At 36.8% G+C, this 19,251-nt stretch overlaps 1 protein-coding gene and 1 pseudogene across 8 annotated transcripts in view; one reads left to right on the forward strand and one right to left on the reverse strand.

Annotated features, from left to right (window-relative positions):
• LOC309642703 (protein FAM136A pseudogene) overlaps positions 1-19,251 on the reverse strand; it is a 294,376-nt pseudogene that overhangs the window by 226,633 nt on the left and 48,492 nt on the right. The window lies entirely within an intron of this gene.
• The window catches only part of CFAP70 (cilia and flagella associated protein 70), an 83,918-nt gene that overhangs the window by 17,258 nt on the left and 47,409 nt on the right, over positions 1-19,251 (forward strand). For 4 of the 7 annotated variants that reach the window (XM_082424419.1, XM_082424418.1, XM_082424414.1 and 1 more), the window contains 5 exons: positions 1,579-1,761; positions 4,120-4,214; positions 6,403-6,465; positions 8,398-8,497; positions 13,291-13,425. In XM_082424419.1, the coding sequence (XP_082280545.1) occupies positions 1,579-1,761; positions 4,120-4,214; positions 6,403-6,465; positions 8,398-8,497; positions 13,291-13,425 (576 nt within the window). The remainder of the gene's footprint in view (positions 1-1,578; positions 1,762-4,119; positions 4,215-6,402; positions 6,466-8,397; positions 8,498-13,290; positions 13,426-19,251) is intronic. The other 3 variants (XM_082424416.1, XM_082424417.1, XM_082424420.1) reach the window with 2 other exon arrangements.

The following is a 19,251-nucleotide window of genomic DNA, read 5'->3' on the forward strand; positions in this document are numbered from 1 at the left end:
TAAAAAAATAAATTTATTTATTTTATTTATTTATTTTTGGCTGCATTGGGTCTTTGTTGCTGCACATGGGCTTTCTCTAGTTGCGGCGAGCGGGGGCTACTCTTCACTGCAGTGAGCAAGCTTCTCATTGCAGTGGCTTCTCTTGTTGCGAGCATGGGCTGTAGGTGTGCAGGCTTCAGTATTGTGGCACGCGGGCTCAGTAGTTGTGGCACGTGGGCTCAGTAGTTGTGGCTCACGGTCTCTAGAGCGTAGGCTCAGTAGTTGTGGCGCACGGGCTTAGTTGCTCTGTGGCATGTGGAATCTTCCCGGACCAGGGCTCTAACTTGTGTCCCCTGCGTTGGCAGGCAGATTCTTAACCACTGCGCCACCATGGAAGCCCTGAATGGTCTTGGCATCCTTAATTTTGACAATTTTTGCTGGCATTGGTTTTTTTGTTGTTTTTTTTTTGAGGAGCAGATTTTCAAAGGTTCTTACTCTGCTGTTCTAGAAATGCCCCTCCTTCACAGAAGTTTTAAAACTTAACCCAAAGAACTAGAATAGTTGAGTTACAGGTTATGCCAATTTTACTTTTTATAAGAGACTACAAAATTGCTTTCCATAGTTGTACAAACTTACACTTCCATCAACTATGTATAAGAATACCATTCTCTTCACAATGCTGTCAACACTTAATATTTTCAGACTTTGACTTTGTGAATCTACAGTTTAAAATGGTATTTCATTGTTTTAATGTGCATTTCACTTATTATTAATGATTTTTAGCATGTTTTTATTTAAATGTTGGATTTTTGAATTTCCCTTTCTATAAATTGTCTATTTATAACTTTATCAATTTTCTATTGCAAGTATATTTTAGATAAATTACAGATATGAAAATGCCTATATTTTTAGTCCTTTGTCAGATTTGTTTGTTTTTTAAAAGATAATTTTTAAAAAGGTACATCATGACTCTCATATAAATATAAAATGACATAAAGGGTTTAAACCAGTTCAGAGGAGAATCTGGGGACTTCCCTGGTGGTCCAGTGGCTAAGACTGTGCTCCCAGTGCAGGGGACCCGGGTTCTATCCCTGGTCAGGAAAGTAGATCCCACATGCGGCAACTAAGAGTTTTCATGCCACAGCTAAAGATCCCACATGTCGCAATGAAGATCCCACATGCTGCAACTAAGACCCAGCCCAGCCAAATAAAGAAATAAAGAAATATTTTTAAAAAAAGGAGAATCTGAACAAATGACCCATATATACAAGCAACCAGGAATCTTGAAATATATTTGCTAATAATTCAAAACTTATCAGCCATAGCACAATAATCAATTATATCTCCACTGGACAAAATACATGTCCAGATCTATGGACAAGAATAATTTGCATTATTATCAATTTTCTATAAATTATGGAATTATAAAATAGCAGCAAAACAATGAAAGACACAGACCCCTCTTTAGAATCAGATAATCACAGAAGGATCTGTTAGACAACACCTGGCATTCCATTGAAAAGACACTTCAGTAATCTTTTTTTGTCTACTTCAAAGTCTTTCACAAAATTTCCTGATATATGGTATTTATTTATATAGAAAGACTATCCCATTTACTTCAAGAATGGAACTCTGAAGCTTGGAGGGGAAAGAGAACCTGTTCCTCGGCCCAAAAAATGGCCTATTGCCAACATTCTGGCTCCAGGAGCTAATAACATTCCTGATGCTTTCATCGTTGGTGGGCCCTATGAGGAAGAAGAAGGGGAACTCAACCATCCTGAGGTGAGAGAATTAGGCGGGTTTGGTGATAATCTCAGTGCACTGACATATGATAAAACATATGTTTACAGTTTTTAAATCACTGTAATTCATATACATCCGTCACCTCTTAAAGTAAGACAAGTATATGTCAAAATAAAACAATTATCCATAAAGTTCTGATTAAAATATTTCCTGACTTCTTAAGTCCAACAAACAAAATAATTGATTTAATTCATATTTACTCTTTATTTTATTTGAAATTTATTTATTTATGAGTAGGTTATAATACTGTTACAGGTCAAAGTAAAACATTAAGAGATATGCAGTTAAAGTTTCCCCCCTCCTCCACGTCTCTTCTTCCTAATTCCTTCCCAGATCATCACCCTGGTAGTTAACCTTTGTTATATTTTCTTGTGTTTCCTTCTGGATACATATTTACGCATATAAAAGCAAAAGTAAATAGTCAAAAGAAGACTCAGAAGCAAAAACATTTAGAAAAGTAAAGTTTCCTCGTAAAGGATGCAAGGGAGTCAGATTTCAGAAAGACTGGCTAAAAGACATCAGCGTAGTAAAAGTCAGGGATCAAATTGTTTTTCTTTAGGGAGTCCAGATTTATAGGAAGTATTCAAAGTCTTGCTGTTTTCAGATCTAGAACCTGTCAAGAAGACTGCTATTTTTGCTTTATCTCAAGTGTGAAATGTTTATGTATTTATTTTTAATTGAGTGTATGTAAAGTGCTTAATCATATTGGAAGTAGGGAAAATGTGTTTTTTCTTCACATACTCATACACACGTATACCTACACGTATTCTTTCCCTATCATTTTTTTTTCCACAAATGGTGGCATGCTCACTTCTGCAACTTGCTTTTTTCGCTTTATAGTGTATCTTGGAGATTTTTTCCACATTCTTTTTCTTTCTTTATTTGTACTTGTGTAACAGAGCAGGACCCTATGGGGCCTTCCGGGGACAGGCCTTTCCCCCACATCCTCTGCTTTAGCTCCTCTCTGAAGTACCTAGATAATAATATTTGATGCACATTTCCTGAGTTGTTTTACAGATGTGAAAACCCCCCACCAAATGGAAGATGACCATGAGCACATAGACCCAGACCTCCTAGAGCCTAAGTACTGAAAATGTTAACCCCTGTGACACCACCCTGTTCCCTCACAATCAGCCAATCAGAGGATTGTGCATGAGCTGATCACATACCTTGTGACCCCTCTGCCCCCCACACACCAGGCTTTTAAAAATTTTTGCTGAAACCCTTCAGGGAGCTCAGGGTTTTTAGGGCATGAGCCACCTGTATCCTTGCATGGCCCTGCAATAAACCTTTCTTTCTCTGCTCCAAACTCCAACGTTTTGGTTTGTTTGGCCTCTCTGTGCGTTCGGCACACGAACTTGTGCTAACACTTGCTTTATGATACATGTTTTTTAAGGTATAGACATACTTTAATTTGCTTAACTAGTCTCCTGTTGGTGGACATTTCAGTTGTTGAAATTATTCTTTTCTTTTTGTTCCTTCCCTCCCTCTTTCTTCCTTCCTTCCTTTCTTTCTTTCTTCCTTTCTTTCTTTCTTTCTCTTTCACTCTTCATATTTTTCTACAACCTATGTTTGTCAAGAGCATAGAAAATGCTGTAAACACATTTGCAAATGTATTTTGAATGAGCTGATAATCATTAGTGGAAACATTCAATAAAGTAATTTTACAATGAGTGGTTGAATTACTTTCAGTATCTGATTCTAAATATTTTAAATAGAGATAAGGCTAGCAATACTTTAAAAACATTGTGCAATGTCTTTTCTCATCATTGTGATTACTAAAAATTCATGCTCTTCTTACATTAATGTTTTCATTTAGATCAGATATTTTAGATATTTAGATTTTATATTCCATTTTAGTTTAGATAACTAGTTCTCAACCCTGGTTGCTCATCAGAGTCACCTGGAAAGCTTTTAAAATAGTAACAATGGCCAAGCTGTAACCCAGATCAATTACATAAGAATTTACTTTCAAAATAATACCAACACCCAGGTTTTGATTTTTTTTTAGCAACTCCCAGATAATTCTAATATGCATCCACGGTTGAGAATCACTGATTAAGGTTATGTGAGTGAATATTTGGCAGTTAGTATTAGATTGATATAAGGATAATATAAGTATTTTATTCTATATACTGTTTTAATAGTAAAGTACCCTCAAATTTAAGATGGTGGTAGTATTTTCAGTAGTAGTCATACTTACAGTAGTAGTAGTAGTAGTAGTAGTAGTAATAAAAGTATTGTGACCAAATCCATTAAAAGAATGCCCCACAGATGGAGCAGGAGACAACCATGGCATACTGAGAGAATAAAAGTCTCTGTCTTATGATTTTATAGGACAGGGAATTTAGGAACCAAGCAGAGTGCATAAAGAAAAGGATTACTTGGGACTTGGAAAGTCGCTGCTACCTTGATCCTCCTGCAGTGATCAGGTAGGAAGAGGGAGGGAATATGTCTAACCAACACAGACTGTAGGTGGGAAGAAATGTTACTTTTGTTTATTTATATTTGAGTTAAGGTGATCTGAGGTTCTCTTCCACCACATCTGCTAATAGCAGGCTTCTAGTGATGGTAGCTTAACCATGGGGGATTCTTGTTTCTCTTTCATATAAAAGAAGTTCAGAGCTGGTATGTGTTGTGGCTCTACAGTATTATTAGATATCCAGGCTCAATCTTTCTTATTGCTCTACCTTCTTTAACATGTACGTTCCATCCACAAGATTGTCTCATGGTTCAAGATGACTATTGGAGCTCCAGCCTGCACATTCACATTCCTGTCAGAATGTTGGAAGAGGGGAGTGCTTATGGATTAAAAAAGGACACACGTTGGCTGTATTAGGCCCTCTTATAGAACCTTCCTGGAATCTGACAACCCCTGTTTACATCTCATTGGCCATCTCTCGATGCAAAAGAGGCTTGCTTAGGAAATAGTGGTGTTGTTGGACACATTGTCACCCAGACTAGATCAGGATTTATATACTAAAGCAGAACATGACACAGTTTTATGTGGGTAACTATCAGTCTCTGTCACAGTGACCTGGAGATTAGGGAGAGGTGAGAAATAGAGGATTATCAATATATGTATAATCTGAATGAAAATCTCTGTTTTTTTCAATTAGTAGACTATTTTTTAGAACAGTTTTAGGATTATGGAAAAATTGATCAGATATTTCAGAGTTCCTATACACCCAATTTGACAGTAGTGTATAATATTAATGTACATTGTTGGATTTGATTTGCTGATATGTTGTTAAGGATACATTGTTACTGTTGTTTGAGCAGTTATCTATTTGACTGATTAAAAATAAGAAAAAAATTTTTTTTTAATTTATTTATTATTTATTTATTATTTATTTTTGGCTGTGTTGGGTCTTCGTTTCTGTGCGAGGGCTTTTCTCTAGTTGCGGCCAGCGTGGGCCACTCTTCATCGTGATGCGCGGGCCTCTCACTATCGCGGCCTCTCTTGTTGTGGAGCACAGGCTCCAGACGCGCAGGCTCAGTAGTTGTGGCTCACGGGCCTAGTTGCTCCGCGGCATGTGGGATCTTCCCAGACCAGGGCTCGAACCCGTGTCCCTTGCATTGGCGGGGACAATTGTCCCTGGTGCAGTCATTCCCTGGTGCAGGGAAACCCTAAGAAAAAATTTTTAATTTATTTTACTTTAATCTGTTTCATTCTCTGATTTTCTTCCTTTCTTTATGTAGATCCACGTTTCTGACCCATATCATTTCCTTTTCTCTGAAGACTTTTAGCACTTTTTTTTTTTACAGGCATTTAAAGAAAATAAATTTATTTATTTATTTGTTTTTGTTTTTGGCTGTTGGGTCTTTGTTGCTGTGTGCAGGCTTTCTCTAGTTGCAGCGAGCGGGGGCTACTCTTCGTTGCAGTGTGTGGGCTTCTCATTGTCGTGGCTTCTCTTGCTGGGGAGCACGGGCTCTAGGCATGCGGGCTTCAGTAGTTGTGGCACGCGGGCTCAATAGTTGTGGCGCACGGGCTTAGTTGCTCTGCGGCATGTGGGATCTTCCCAGACCAGGGCTCAAACCCATGTCCCCTGCATTGGCAGGCAGATTCTTAACAACTGCGCCACCAGGGAAGCCCAACTTTTAGCATTTCTTGCACGGCAGGTCTACTGGCCACAAATTCCTTCCATTTTTGTTTGACTAAGAAAGTATTTTTCCTTCACCTTTGAAGGATAATTCCACTAGATACAGAATTCTAGGTTGGTGGTTTGTTTCCACACCACTCTCTTCTTGCTTGCATGATTTCTGAAAGGAAGTCCAATGTAATTCTTATCCTTATTCCTCCATAGGTGAGGTGTTTTTTTCTCTTCTTCCAAGATTTTCTTTCTCTTTGGTTTTCTGCAGTTTGAATATGATATACCTTAGGTGTAGACTTTTTTTTTTTTTTGTATTTATTGTGCTTGGTGTTCTCTGAGCTTCCTAGATCTGTGGTATCTGCCATTAGTTTGGTAAGATTTGTAGCCATTATGACTTCAGATATTTCTTTGGCTCCTTTCTCCCTTTCTTCACCTTCTGGTATTCCTGTTATACCTTTTGTAATTGTCCCACAGTTCTTAGATATGCTGTTGTGATTTTTAAATTTTTTTCCCCTTTCCGTTTCAGTTTGGGAAGTTTTTATTGGCTCACTGGCTTCAAGATCATTGAGTCTTTCCTCAGCTATGTCAGGTCTGTTGATAAGCCCATCAAATGAATTGTTCCTTTTTTTTAGTGTTTTTGATTTCTAACATTTCCTTTTGATTCTTTCTTAGAATTTCCATCTCTCTGCTTACATTACCCATCTGTTCTTGCATTTTGTCTGCTTATTCCATTAGAGTTCTTAACATTACTAATCATAGTTATTTAAAATTTTCTATCTGGTAATTTCAAAATCTGTGTCATATCTGAGTCTAGTTCATATGCTAGCCTTGTCTCTTCAGACTGTATTTTTTCTTGCCTTTTACCATTCCTTGTAGTTTTTTATTGAAAACTGGACATTATATTTTGGGTAGTAAGAAATGTGGTAATTAGGTTTTTTACTGTGAGTTTTTATGTTAACCTGGCTAGGAGGTAGGCTGTGTTTAACACTTGCTGTAGCTGTAGATGCTAGAGGCTTCAGTGTCCTTTTGCTCCTTCCCTATTGTCTTTGGGTTTGCTAAGAGCTCTTTCCTAAATAGGGTTTGTGTTTTGCAGATTCTCAGTTCTAATTCACTGTTATTATACTGGATCCTGTTGATGTGTGGCGGTAAGGTGTTGGGGAAGGGAAGTGTTCTCTACTCCTGTGATTAAATCTCAGTATTTTAATGGGTTTGAGCCCATAGGTTGTGACTTCATAAGTGTGTAATAGTCTTTTTTTCTTCCTCTCTTCATGTGAGACAGGAAGGCTAAATAGGACTGGAGTTGTCTAATTGCCCTTTCCCTGGGTCAGGTAAAACTCTGGTGAAGTAGTTTCCCTTACAGAGCAGGCCTTTGTTATGGAGAATACTCTGGACATATTTTAATATGGTTACCTTTCCTTTCTCCCTGCCTAAGACTATTCTCTTGTTTTCACCATGAGAGTCTGATGGAGCTCCTTGATTTAAAACCCAAGAACATGTGGGGACCCCCTAAGACTGGGCACCCAGGAGTTTTTTAACTCTCTGGTTAGTTCACGCTCAGCCTCCAACAATCTTTCAAAATTATCATTAAAGTGTTTCTACCAGTTACTGGCTCTAATGGCTTCTGATGCCTGTCAGCTGATCTCAGCTGTGATTCTCAGTACTTGCCTGTTTCTCTAAACTTCCAGGTGGCAATTTGCCCTGTGAACTTAATTCTTAGATGGATCTAAGAAAAGTCATTGATTTTCAGTTTGACTAGCTTTTTTCTTACATATGCCTTTATTTTTTTTAATTAATTAATTTATTTGGCTCCATTGGGTCTTAGTTGAGGCATGCAGGCTCTTTGTTGCGGCGTGTGGGCTTCTCTCTAGTTGTGGTGCGTGGGCTCAGTAGTTGCTGCGCACAGTCTCTCTAGTTGTGGCGCTAGGGCTCCAGAGTGCGCAGGCTCAGTAGTTGTGGCACGCAGGCTTAGTTGCCCTGTGGCATGTGGGATCTTAGCTCCTCGACCAGGGGTCGAACCATCATCACCTGCATTGGAAGGTGGATTCTTAACCACTGGACTACCAGGGAAGTCCCTGACCAGCTCTTTTCTTGTTGTGAGGACAGGAATGATAGCTTCCAAGCTCTTTATGTGTTTGAGCTGGCAATGGAAGTCCTACTATGATTATTTTCATGGTAGGAATAAATGTACTTTATACTATTTGCATACTTGTCTGATTATTTCTTTAGAATAAATCACTAGAAGTGGAATTTGTGGGTCAAAGGCTATGAACATTTTAAAGACTTTTGATTCATGTTGTCAAACTGCTCTCAAAAATATACAATTTGCTTCTGCTAGCAGTATAGTATAATTATTTTTGGAATTTTATTGCTATGAGAAGGTTTTAAAAGCCCACATGCCTAATAAGAATTTTTACATATGTGTATTCCATTACTTTTTAAGAGAGGAATACTTCCTTTTGACCTAAATTATACTAACCCTATTTTTGCATGTAATGCTAATGGGCTGATTTTTGATCTGCAGTTTCCAGAAGCGAATTGCTGATTGCCGATTTTGGCCTGTAGAGATCACAAGGGTTCCTCTGGTTACTGTACCCAAAGGAAAATCTGCTAAATTTGAAAAGGTAAATTAGATTACTTAAAAATATTTATATAAGAAATGCTGGGTCAGACCAAACCTGTTTTTCTGCTTCTAATTCTGATACCAAAGGAAAATATGAACTGTGTGGCTGCTCCCTAGGGTGACCAGCTTATCCTGATTTGCTTAATAGTTTCCCAGTTTTAGTGCTGAAAGTCTCATATCCCAGGAAACTCCCTTGTTCCTGGCAAATCAGGATGACTGATAACACTAGTTGCCCATTGTCCACTAAAATTTATTTAGGCTTTATTCTCAGATATCCTATTTCCCTTTAGCCCTTTATTATAGTTTTACCATGGGTAAAACCATGAAAAATAGCCTCTTTTTTTTTTTTTTTTTTTTTTTAACAAATACTTTTTTTTTTTTAATTTTTATTTATTCATTTATTTATTTATTCATTCATTTATGGCTGTGTTGGGTCTTCGTTTCTGTGCGAGGGCTTTCTCTAGTTGTGGCAAGTGGGGGCCACTCTTCATCATGGTGCGCGGGCCTCTCACTGTAGCGGCCTCTCTTGTTGCAGAGCACAGGCTCCAGACACGCAGGCTCAGTAATTGTGGCTCACGGGCGTAGTTGCTCCGCGGCATGTGGGATCTTCCCAGACCAGGGCTCGAACCCGTGTCCCCTGCATTGGCAGGCAGATTCTCAACCACTGCGCCACCAGGGAAGCCCCAGCCTCTTTTTTTTAATGCTTTTCTTTTCTTTTTTTTAAATTTATTTATTTAATTTATTTATTTTTGGCTGCATTGGGTCTTCGTTGCTGTGTGCGGGCTTTCTCTAGTTGCGGCGAGTGGGGGCTACTCTTTGTTGCAGTGCACGGACTTCTCATTGCAGTGGCTTCTTTTGTTGGGGAGCATGGGCTCTAGAGTGCAGGCTCAGTAGTTGTGGCATGCGGGCTCAGTAGTTGTGGCTCACAGGCTCTAGAGCGCAGGCTCAGTAGTTGTGGAGCTCGGGCTTAGTTGCTCCGTGGCATGTGGGATCTTCCCAGACCAGGGCTCGAACCTGTGTCCCCTTCATTGGCAGGCAGATTCTTAATCACTGCACCACCAGGGAAGCCCCAAAATAGCCTTTTAATACATCAAAAGTAGTTAAATATTGGCAATATGGTTCAACCTACTACATCGTTCTAAATTTATTTTAGACTTACCTACTTAAATTGTTTTAGCCCGCTAATTAGAGTAATAGGATTCATAGATGTACTACTATTCTGAGAAGATACAGCTTTGATGAGCCTAGAAAAGTTCTCTATGGTATTTTGTTTGTTTGTTTATGATAAAAATAAATGCATTTGTCCAAATGACTGTGTTTCCAGTTCATCCCACTGACTATGCCAACAGTTGCTTCCTATCATGCTGAAGAAGAAAACCACGGGAAATAGCCTAAGAAATGTCCCCTACAAAAAGTCTTTTCTAAAAATTGAGATATAGTTGTTGCACAATATTATTAGTTTCAGGTGTACTACATAATGATTTGACACTTACATACATTATGAAGTGTTCACCATGATAAGTCTAGTAACCATCTGTCCCCATACAAAGTTATTATAATATTATTGACCACATTCCTTATGCTGTATATTATATCTCTGTAACTTATTTGTTATATAACTGGTGGTTTGTACCTCTTAATCTGCTTCACCTGTTTCTCCCACCCCTTCCGGCAACCACCCATTTTTCTCTATGAGCCTGTTTTTGTTTTGTTTTTTTCTTTATTTTTTTGATTCCACGTATAAGTGATAAGATGTGGTATTTATCTTTCTCTGACTTATTTCACTTAACATAATACTGTCTAGATCTATCCATGTTGTGACAAATGGCAAGATTTCAATTTTTATGGCTAAGTAATATATATACGTACCACATCTTCTTCATTTATCTTTTTTTTTTTTTCATTTATCTTTTGATGGACAATTAGGTTGCTTCCATATCTATTTTAAATAATGCTGCAGTGAACATTGGAGTGCATATATCTTTTCAAGTTCATTTTTTGTTTTCTTTGGGTAAATACCCCAACGTGAAATTGCTAGATCATATGGCAGGTCTATTTTTAATTTTCTGTGGAACCTCCGTAGTGTTTTCCATAGGATCTCACCAATTTAGAGTCCTACCAACAGTACATGAGGCTTCCCTTTTCTCCACATCCTCACCAGTGCTTATCTGTTGTCTTTTGATGGTAGCCATTCTGACAGGTGTGAGGTGGTATTTCATTGTGGTTTTGATTTGCATTTCCCTGATTGTTAGTGATGTTGGGCATCTTTTCATGTGTCTGTTGGTCATCTGTACGCCTTCTTTGGAAAAATGTCTATTAAGGTCTTCTGCCCATTTTTAAATCAAGTTGTTTGGGTTTTTTTTGATGTTGTATGAGTTCTTTGGATATTAACCCCTTTTTGGATATATAGTTTGCAAATATTTTCCATTCAGTAAGTGGCCTTTGCATTTTGCTCATAGTTTCCTTCACTGTGCAAAAACTTTTTATTATTTTTAAAAATATTTATTTATTTATTTAGGCTGCACAGGGTCTTAGTTGCAGCACACGGGATCTTCATTGCGGCATGTTTTAGTTTCTTTATGCAGGATCTTTAGTTGTGGCACATGGGCTTAGTTGCTCCGCGGCATGTGGGATCTTCCCGCACCAGGGATTGAACCTGTGTCCCCTGCATTGGCAGGTGGATTCTTAACCACTGCGCCACCAGGGAAATCCCAATGATGTGTTTTAAAATGGGAATGTTTTCTTAATTTCTCTTTCTGCTAATTTGTTGTTAGTATATAGAAATGCAATGTATTTCTGTATATTAATTTTGTATCCTGCAAATTTATTGAATTCATTTATTAGTTCTAGTAGTTTTTGGATGGTGTCTTTAGGATTTTCTATATATAATATCATGTTGTCTGCAGTGACAGTTTTACTTCCTCTTTTCCAGTTTTCCTTTTATTTCTTTTTGGTGTCTGATTGCTGTGGCTAGGACTTCTAATACTATGTTGAATAAAAGTGGTAAGAGTGGGCATCCTTGGGACTTCCCTGGTGGCACAGTGGTTAAGAATCTGCCTGCCAATGCAGGGGACACGGGTTCGAGCCCTGGTCTGGGAAAATCCCACATGCCATGGAGCAGCTAAGCCCGTGTGCCACAACTCCTGAACCTGTGCTCTAGAGCCCACTAACCACAACTACTGAGCCTGCGTACCACAACTACTGAAGCCCACATGCCTAGAGCCCGTGCTCTGCAACAAGAGAAGCCACTGCAATGAGAAGCTGGCGCACCGCAACAAAGAGTAGCCCCCACTCGCTGCAACTAGAGAAAAGCCAGCGCAGAGCAACGAAGACACAATGCAGCCAAAAATAAATAAATAAATCAACAAATAAATAAAAATAAATGTATTAAAAAAAAAAAGAGTGGGCATCCTTGTCTTGTTCCCAATCTCAGAGGAAATGCTTTCAGCTTTTCACCTTTGAGTATGATGCTGGCTTTAGATTTGTCATACATGGGGCCTATATTATGTTGAGGTACATTCCCTCTATACCCACTTTGTTGAGAGTTTTTGTCATAAATGGATGTTGAATTTTGTCAAATGCTTTTTATGCATCTATTGAGGATAGATGCATAAAAGGAGGATCATATGAGGATCATATGATTGTTATTCTTCAGTTTGTTATTGTGGTATATCATATTGATTGATTTGTGGATATTAACCCATCCTTGCATCCCTGAGATAAATCCCACTTGATCATGGTGTACAATTCTTTTAATGTATTGTTGAATTCGGTTTGCTAATATTTTGTTGAGGATTTTGGCATTTATGCTCATCAGGGTTATTGGCCTGTAATTCTCTTTTCTTGTGATATCTTTGTCTGGTTTTGGTATCTTTGTAATATATAATATGCATTGGCTAACATTCCTTAGATTTCTAAAGCAACATAATGTTATCACATGAAGATAGGACTTTTAGTCTAATTTCTAATTATTGTTATAATCAGCAAAATCAAAGAGATTACTTTTAACCTTGTGGAAATTAAATGTGTTTTCTTTCACTAAATTGATTTTTTTCCTTATAAAAGTTTTCTATGGCAAACCATACAACCATTAAAAATTATGTTAAAATATATTTACTGACATGTTCTTCATCTTTGTAATGAGAATTTAAGTGAGATTAGGGTTGGCAAATACATGACAGCAGACTGTCAGTCAACCTTCTTCATCCATGGCAGATATTACTGATCAATCAAAGCATTCTTTTCTTTTGAACCCAAATAAGGACACAGAATCTTTCTCAACACAGTATTCTAAAACACCTCCACTAATTGTTTAGAATTTAAGCATAAGTTAAATCCTATTTGTCATCACTGATCCAGATGATTTGTAAGGCCCCTCTCATTCATATGAATCTGTGAACTAAAGCTAAGGCCACAATCTGATTTCTTTTAAGCTTTTGTTGTTATTACTGTTTTTTGCAAAGCTTCACTTTTTCCCAAGAAGCAACATGGTGAAATTGACATTTTGGTTGAATATATAGTATTAATTAGTTTGCATATGTGTTGATCTAACTATTATCTTTACTGTTCATTAACAGCGTTAGTATACGTTATCTCAGAGATCATGGTATTTTTAAACCCAATTATAAATAAATAGATAAATGAGCAGAGACCCAAAATGTCATATGTAAGTGGCCCAAATCAAGTAGCACAGCTAGTTCCTAAAGTCAGGTCTTTGAACTGCTAAGTCAGAGCTCCATACTTTATGCTACATTACTCTGTAGCACTAACAGCTGTCTGTTTTTACTCCTTTAGACTGATGATGAAGGTCAGCTTTCATTTCATGGTGTGGCTTATGTTAATATGGTGCCATTGCTGTATCCAGGTGTGAAGAGGATTCGGGGAGCTTTTCATGTTTACCCTTACCTAGATAGCACAGTCTATGAAAAGGTAAGAAAAATTTGAATAGAAGGTATCATCCTAATTTATTCTTATGTATGTGTTTACCTACATCTTTAGCACACATAGCTTTGCAATTGATATTTGGAACCAGCTGGTATACTGGGATGTTAAATATAGAGCCTTGAAGTCTTCTGCCCTTGAACCTTAAAAACTTTAGGATAATGAAATCCAAAAACTGGAAACAACCCAAATCTCCATCAATAGGTGAACAAAAAAACAAATTATATAGTATAGCCATACAATGGAATACTACTCAGCAACAAAAAGGAATGAGCTATTAATATGTGCAACATGGATGAATCTCAAATGCATTATGATAAATGAAAGAAACCAGACAAAAGAGAGTACATACTGTATGATGCCAATGAAATACAATTATCAGAAAGTAGTGGCAGAAAGCAGATCTGTGGTTGCTTGGGGACAGGGATAGAGGGAAGAATGGATTACAAGAGAAATATGAAGTAAGTTTTAAGGATGATGGAAATACTGGTTATTCTAATTGCAGTAATGGTTTCACATGTGTATACACATGTCAAAATTGATCAAATTGTATATTTTAAATATGTAATTTATTATATAGGCATACCTCATTTTTTTGCCCTTTGCTTTATTACTTTTCACAGATATTGCATTTTTTTTTACAAATTGAAGGTTTGTGGCAACCCTGAGATGAGCAAGTCTATGGGTGATATTTTTCCAACAGCATCTGCTCACTTTGTGTCTCTGTGTCGCATTTTGTTAATTCTCACAATATTTCAAACATTTTCATTATTGTTATATTTGTTATTGTGATCTGGGATCTGTGTTGTCACTAGTGTAATCGTTTTGGCCTTTTTTAGCAATAAAGTATTTTTAAATTAAGATCTGTACTTTTTTTTTTTTTAATTTTTGGCTGCATTGAGTCTTCGTTGCTGCGTGCCGGCTTTCTCTAGTTGTGGCAAGCGGGAACTACTGTTCGTTCCGGCGGTGACTTCTCTTGTTGTGGAGCACGGGCTCTAGGCGCGCGGACTTCAGTAGTTGTGGAACGTGGGCTCAGTAGTTGTGGCTCGCAAGCTCTAGAGCACGGCCTCAGTAGTTGTGGTACATGGGCTTAGTTGTTCCATGGCATGTGGGATCTTCCTGGGCCAGGGCTCAAACCCATGTCCCTGGCATTGGCAGGTGGGTTCTTAACCACCGTGCCACCAGGGAAGTCCCTGTACATTGTTTTTTAAGATGCTGCTATTGTACACTTAATAGATTACAGTATAGTGTAAACATAACTTTTATGTGTACTGGGAGACCAAGATAACCATTATTTGCTTTATTGCAGTTATTTGCTTTATTGAGGTGGTCTGGAACCAAACCTGTAATAACTCCAGAGTAAGCCTGTATTTCAATTTTACCTCAGTAAAGTTGGAAAGAAAATCTTCCGAATAATGAAAGAAGTCTTTTGTGTTAAGTATGCAAAAACTTAAATACATGTACTGATTAATGAGCTATAATATGGTTCTCGCAATTTTCAGATGTTAAAATGTTAAAATACACATTATTTATTTAAGTGAAAAATCAATTGTATCATTTTTCTTCTTAGGAGAAAGTGAGGCTTTATAAAACACAACAGTAATAACAACAAAAACGCATTGCTATTTTATCATTATTAGGAAAAGTATTTCTCAATAATAGTCATGAGCTATTTGAAAACCAACTGAGTAATAAACTCTATATAAGTATCCTTTGAATCAGAAATCAAACTTAACAGGGATTTGTCTGAAATAAATCATTTAATAGGATCAAAACCCTCCTATTCATGAAAACTTTTGGGGATCAATAATAGCAAAACTAAAATTAAGATTAAATGTCTAATAATAGAGGAAGGATTAGTAAATTATTGTAAATAAAAATGGTGGAATATGCATCCATTAAAGAGAATCATTGGGCTTCCCTGGTGGCACAGTGGTTAGGAATCCGCCTGCCAATGCAGGGGACACGGGTTCGTGCCCCGGTCCGGGAAGATCCCACATGCCGTGGAGCAACTAGGCCCGTGAGCCACAATTGCTGAGCCTGCGCGTCTGGAGCCTGTGCTCCGCAACGGGAGAGGCCGCGACAGTGAGAGGCCCGCGCACCGCGATGAAGAGTGGCCCCTGCTTGCCACAACTGGAGAAAGCCCTCACACAGAAACGAAGACCCAACACAGCCAAAAATAAATAAATAAATTAAAAAAAAAAAAAGAGAATCATTAATGTTTTGTAGATAGTTAAATGAAAAAAAGAAAGCAAAAATTTTACATATAGCATAGATCATGATAAATTCCAAGTGAGTTTATTAAAATAAGTTAAATGTGAAGTCTATAAAAATAGAAGTGTCTCTTAATTAAAGATATGAAATAAGGGAAGACTTCCTGTGCTTGAAAACAAATGAAAGATATAAAAGATTTAGATTGCCAAAAAATAAAAATCTTCTATACATAGAAGAAACCATCATTAACAGATTATAATGTAACTAAAAAATTGGGGAAAATATTTGAAAACATATCAGAAGATGGCTACTATTCCTAAAATATAAAGCACTTTATTGTATCAATCATAACAAGATATTTTTGGTGAATCTGAGGGAAACAGTATATCATAATTGAAAGGTTATAGGCGTTGATGTCAGGCAGTTCCTGGACTGCATTCTGGAGCTGCCAGACAGGCTGCCATTTACTGACTTTGGGCAAGTGACTAAATTTCTCTCAACTTTATTCATCAGTAAAATGGAGACACTGCTTGTTTCCTAAAATTGTTTTACATATTAAATGAGATAAAATATGTAAAGCACTAGGGATGTAGTTGACACACAAACATTTTTGCCTGTTACTTTTATTATACCTATATGAAGGAGAATATTGTGCATATATTAAAAATTATTCTCATAAAAACTTTAAAAACAGAGGATGCATGTGATAGTCTGTTAAATGAAAAAGGATATAAAACTACATCCACTATGATCACAACTTTTTAAAAATATATAATCATAATTTTTAAAATATATGAAAAATACTGGGGAGGAAGCATTTCTGGGTATGTCTGAGTGAGGAGGTTGTCAAATTTTCTCCCCCTAAAAGCAACTGTAAAGCTGGACAAATGGACAAAATGCCATTTCAGTGCTCTGGAAATTGACCAAAGGCATCAACAAACTGAGAAGTATTCATGCATGAAAAACAATGGAGTTTGAGGCATCCTTGCCTAGGTCTGCTCCTAAACCACCTCCCCCTACCTCTTCTCTAATTTAGCTTAATCAGTGAGGTGATTCTTCTAGGGCAGGATGGGCTGTGAGGGCCAGCAATTTTGCTGCCACAGAGAGGGCTCACAAAATTTGGAGCAGTGGGTGAAGGACCCACGCCTGACAATGTCGTTGGTTGAAATGGAGATCTCGGTGGAGAGCAACCAACATATTGTAATGAGAGTCCTAGGAGAAAAGAGAGAGAAAGAGGCAGAAATTATGTATAAAAAAATAATGTCTGAAAATGTCCCCTGTTTGATAAAAACATTAATCTACATACCTAAGAAGTTCAGAGAATTCCAGGTAGGATAAGCATATGGAGGTCTATAGTATACACATTATAGTGAACTACTGAAAGAAAAAGAAAATTGTGAATTCAACAGGAGAAAAATGATTCATCACTCACAGGGGAGCACCAACATGGTTAACAGTTGATTTTTCATTTGAAACAATGGAATCCTGAAGGCAATGGAAACACAGATTCAAACTGCTGAATGAAAACGCTATCAACCAAAAATGGCGAAATAAACACATCCATGGATAAACAAGTATTGAAAGAATCTGTTGCTAACAAACCTGTCTTGCCAGGATTACTAAAGGATGTCCTTCAGCTTGAAAGAATATGAACCAAATGATAAATTGAGTCCACAAGAAGAAATGAGCACTAGAAATGGTTAAATGTAAGTTAAGTATAAAAGATTTTAGAAATATATTTTTTCTCAGTTTTGCTCTTAACTTCTTTGAAAGATGTGATTGTATAAAGCATTAGTTTTATTATTGGGTTTGTAATATGCATAGATGTAATTTATATGATAATAGTAGCATAAAGGAGAGAGGATAGAATGGAGCTATAGCACAGTAAAGTTTATATATTTTATCAGAATTAAGTTAGTCTCAGTGTGAAATAGATGGTGATTAGTTCAGATGCATATTGTAATCTCTAAAACAACCACTAAGAAAAGTGTGTGTGTATGTGTGTGTGTGTGTGTGTGTTTGGGTACATATACCATATGCATACACTCAAGTATATATATATATTTAACAGTAAAAGAAGGCACTTAAAGAAGGAAGAGAGGAACAAAAAAGACAAGATAAATAGAAAAGAAATAGCAAAATGTCAAATATAAATGTAAATATTTCAACAATAGCATTATATGTGAGTAGTCTAAACACCCCAATGAAAGAGATTATGAGACTGGATTTTAAAAAAATCAAGATTTGAGAAAGACAAATATATCACTTATGTGGAATCTAAAAAATAATACAAATGAATCTATATACAAAACAGAAACAGACTCACAGACATAGAAAATAACTTATGGTTACCAAAGGGGAAAGGAAGTGGGGGGAGGGATAAATTAGGAGTATGGGATTAACAGACATGAACTACTATACATAAAATAGATAAGCAACAAGGATTTACTTCAGAACACAGGGAATTGTTTTCAATATCTTGTAATAACCTCTAATAGAAAATAATCTGAAAAACATATATAACTGAGTCACTTTTCTGTATACCTGAAACTGACACAATATGGTAAATCAAGTAATACTTCAATAAAAAAATCAAGATTCAATGATATGCTGTCTATAACAAATACATTTTGGTTCAGATACACGTAAGTTGAAGTAAAAGGATGGAAAAGATATACTATGCAAACAGAAAACATAATGGAGCTGAGTGGCTATATTTATATCAGACAAAATAGACTTCAAGATGAGTAATATTACTAAAGGCATAGAGTGGCATGTCATAATAATTAAAGGGTCAATTTATCAGGAAGATAGGATTTATAAATTATAAATTATTATATATAATACATGTATAAATTATAAGTGAATACACACCTTACAACAGAACCTCATAATACATGAAGCCAAACCCAACAGAACTGAAAGGGGTAATAGACAATTTGACAGTAACATTTAGAAATTTCAATATTCCACTCTCAATACTTGGCAGAACAACTAGATAGAAAATCTGTGTTAAACATAAACTTACCATACAACCCAGCAAATCATTCCTAGGAACCTACCCAAGAGAACTGAAAACCTGCATTTACATGAAGACATGTACGTGAATGTTGATAGCAGCATTATTCATAACAGCTAAAAACTCACAACAGTCCAAATGCCCACAACTGGTGAATCAATAAACAAATTGTGGCATATCTATATTAGGGAATACTATTTAGCAATAAAAAAGGAATGAACTACAATTAATGTAATATGCCAAAATCATTGAATTTTTTTTTTTCCTGGAGCAAAACTGGAATAATTTACTTCCTTGTCTCTGTTGGACTTGCTGCTGAAACAGAACCTGATTTCACCCTTGTTGGTGGCCTGTTCCGTTCTGATACTTGGTTAGATATTGCCCGTGAATTCCATTTTAATCTTCATGGGCTAGCAGTCTATAGTACCCCTAGCCTAAACAGAGAATATCCAAAACTGTAAATATTTCATTGTGTTTCAACCAAGCAGAAAAACATTCTCAGGAAGGTGCTGCTTAGGCCTGTAAATCAGATTTTTTTTTCCAAAATCATTGAATTTTGACTACACTTTAAATGGGTGAAT

The sequence above is a fragment of the Balaenoptera physalus genome (assembly GCF_965194825.1).
Source record: "Balaenoptera physalus genome assembly, chromosome: 14".
Lineage (NCBI taxonomy): Eukaryota > Metazoa > Chordata > Mammalia > Artiodactyla > Balaenopteridae > Balaenoptera > Balaenoptera physalus.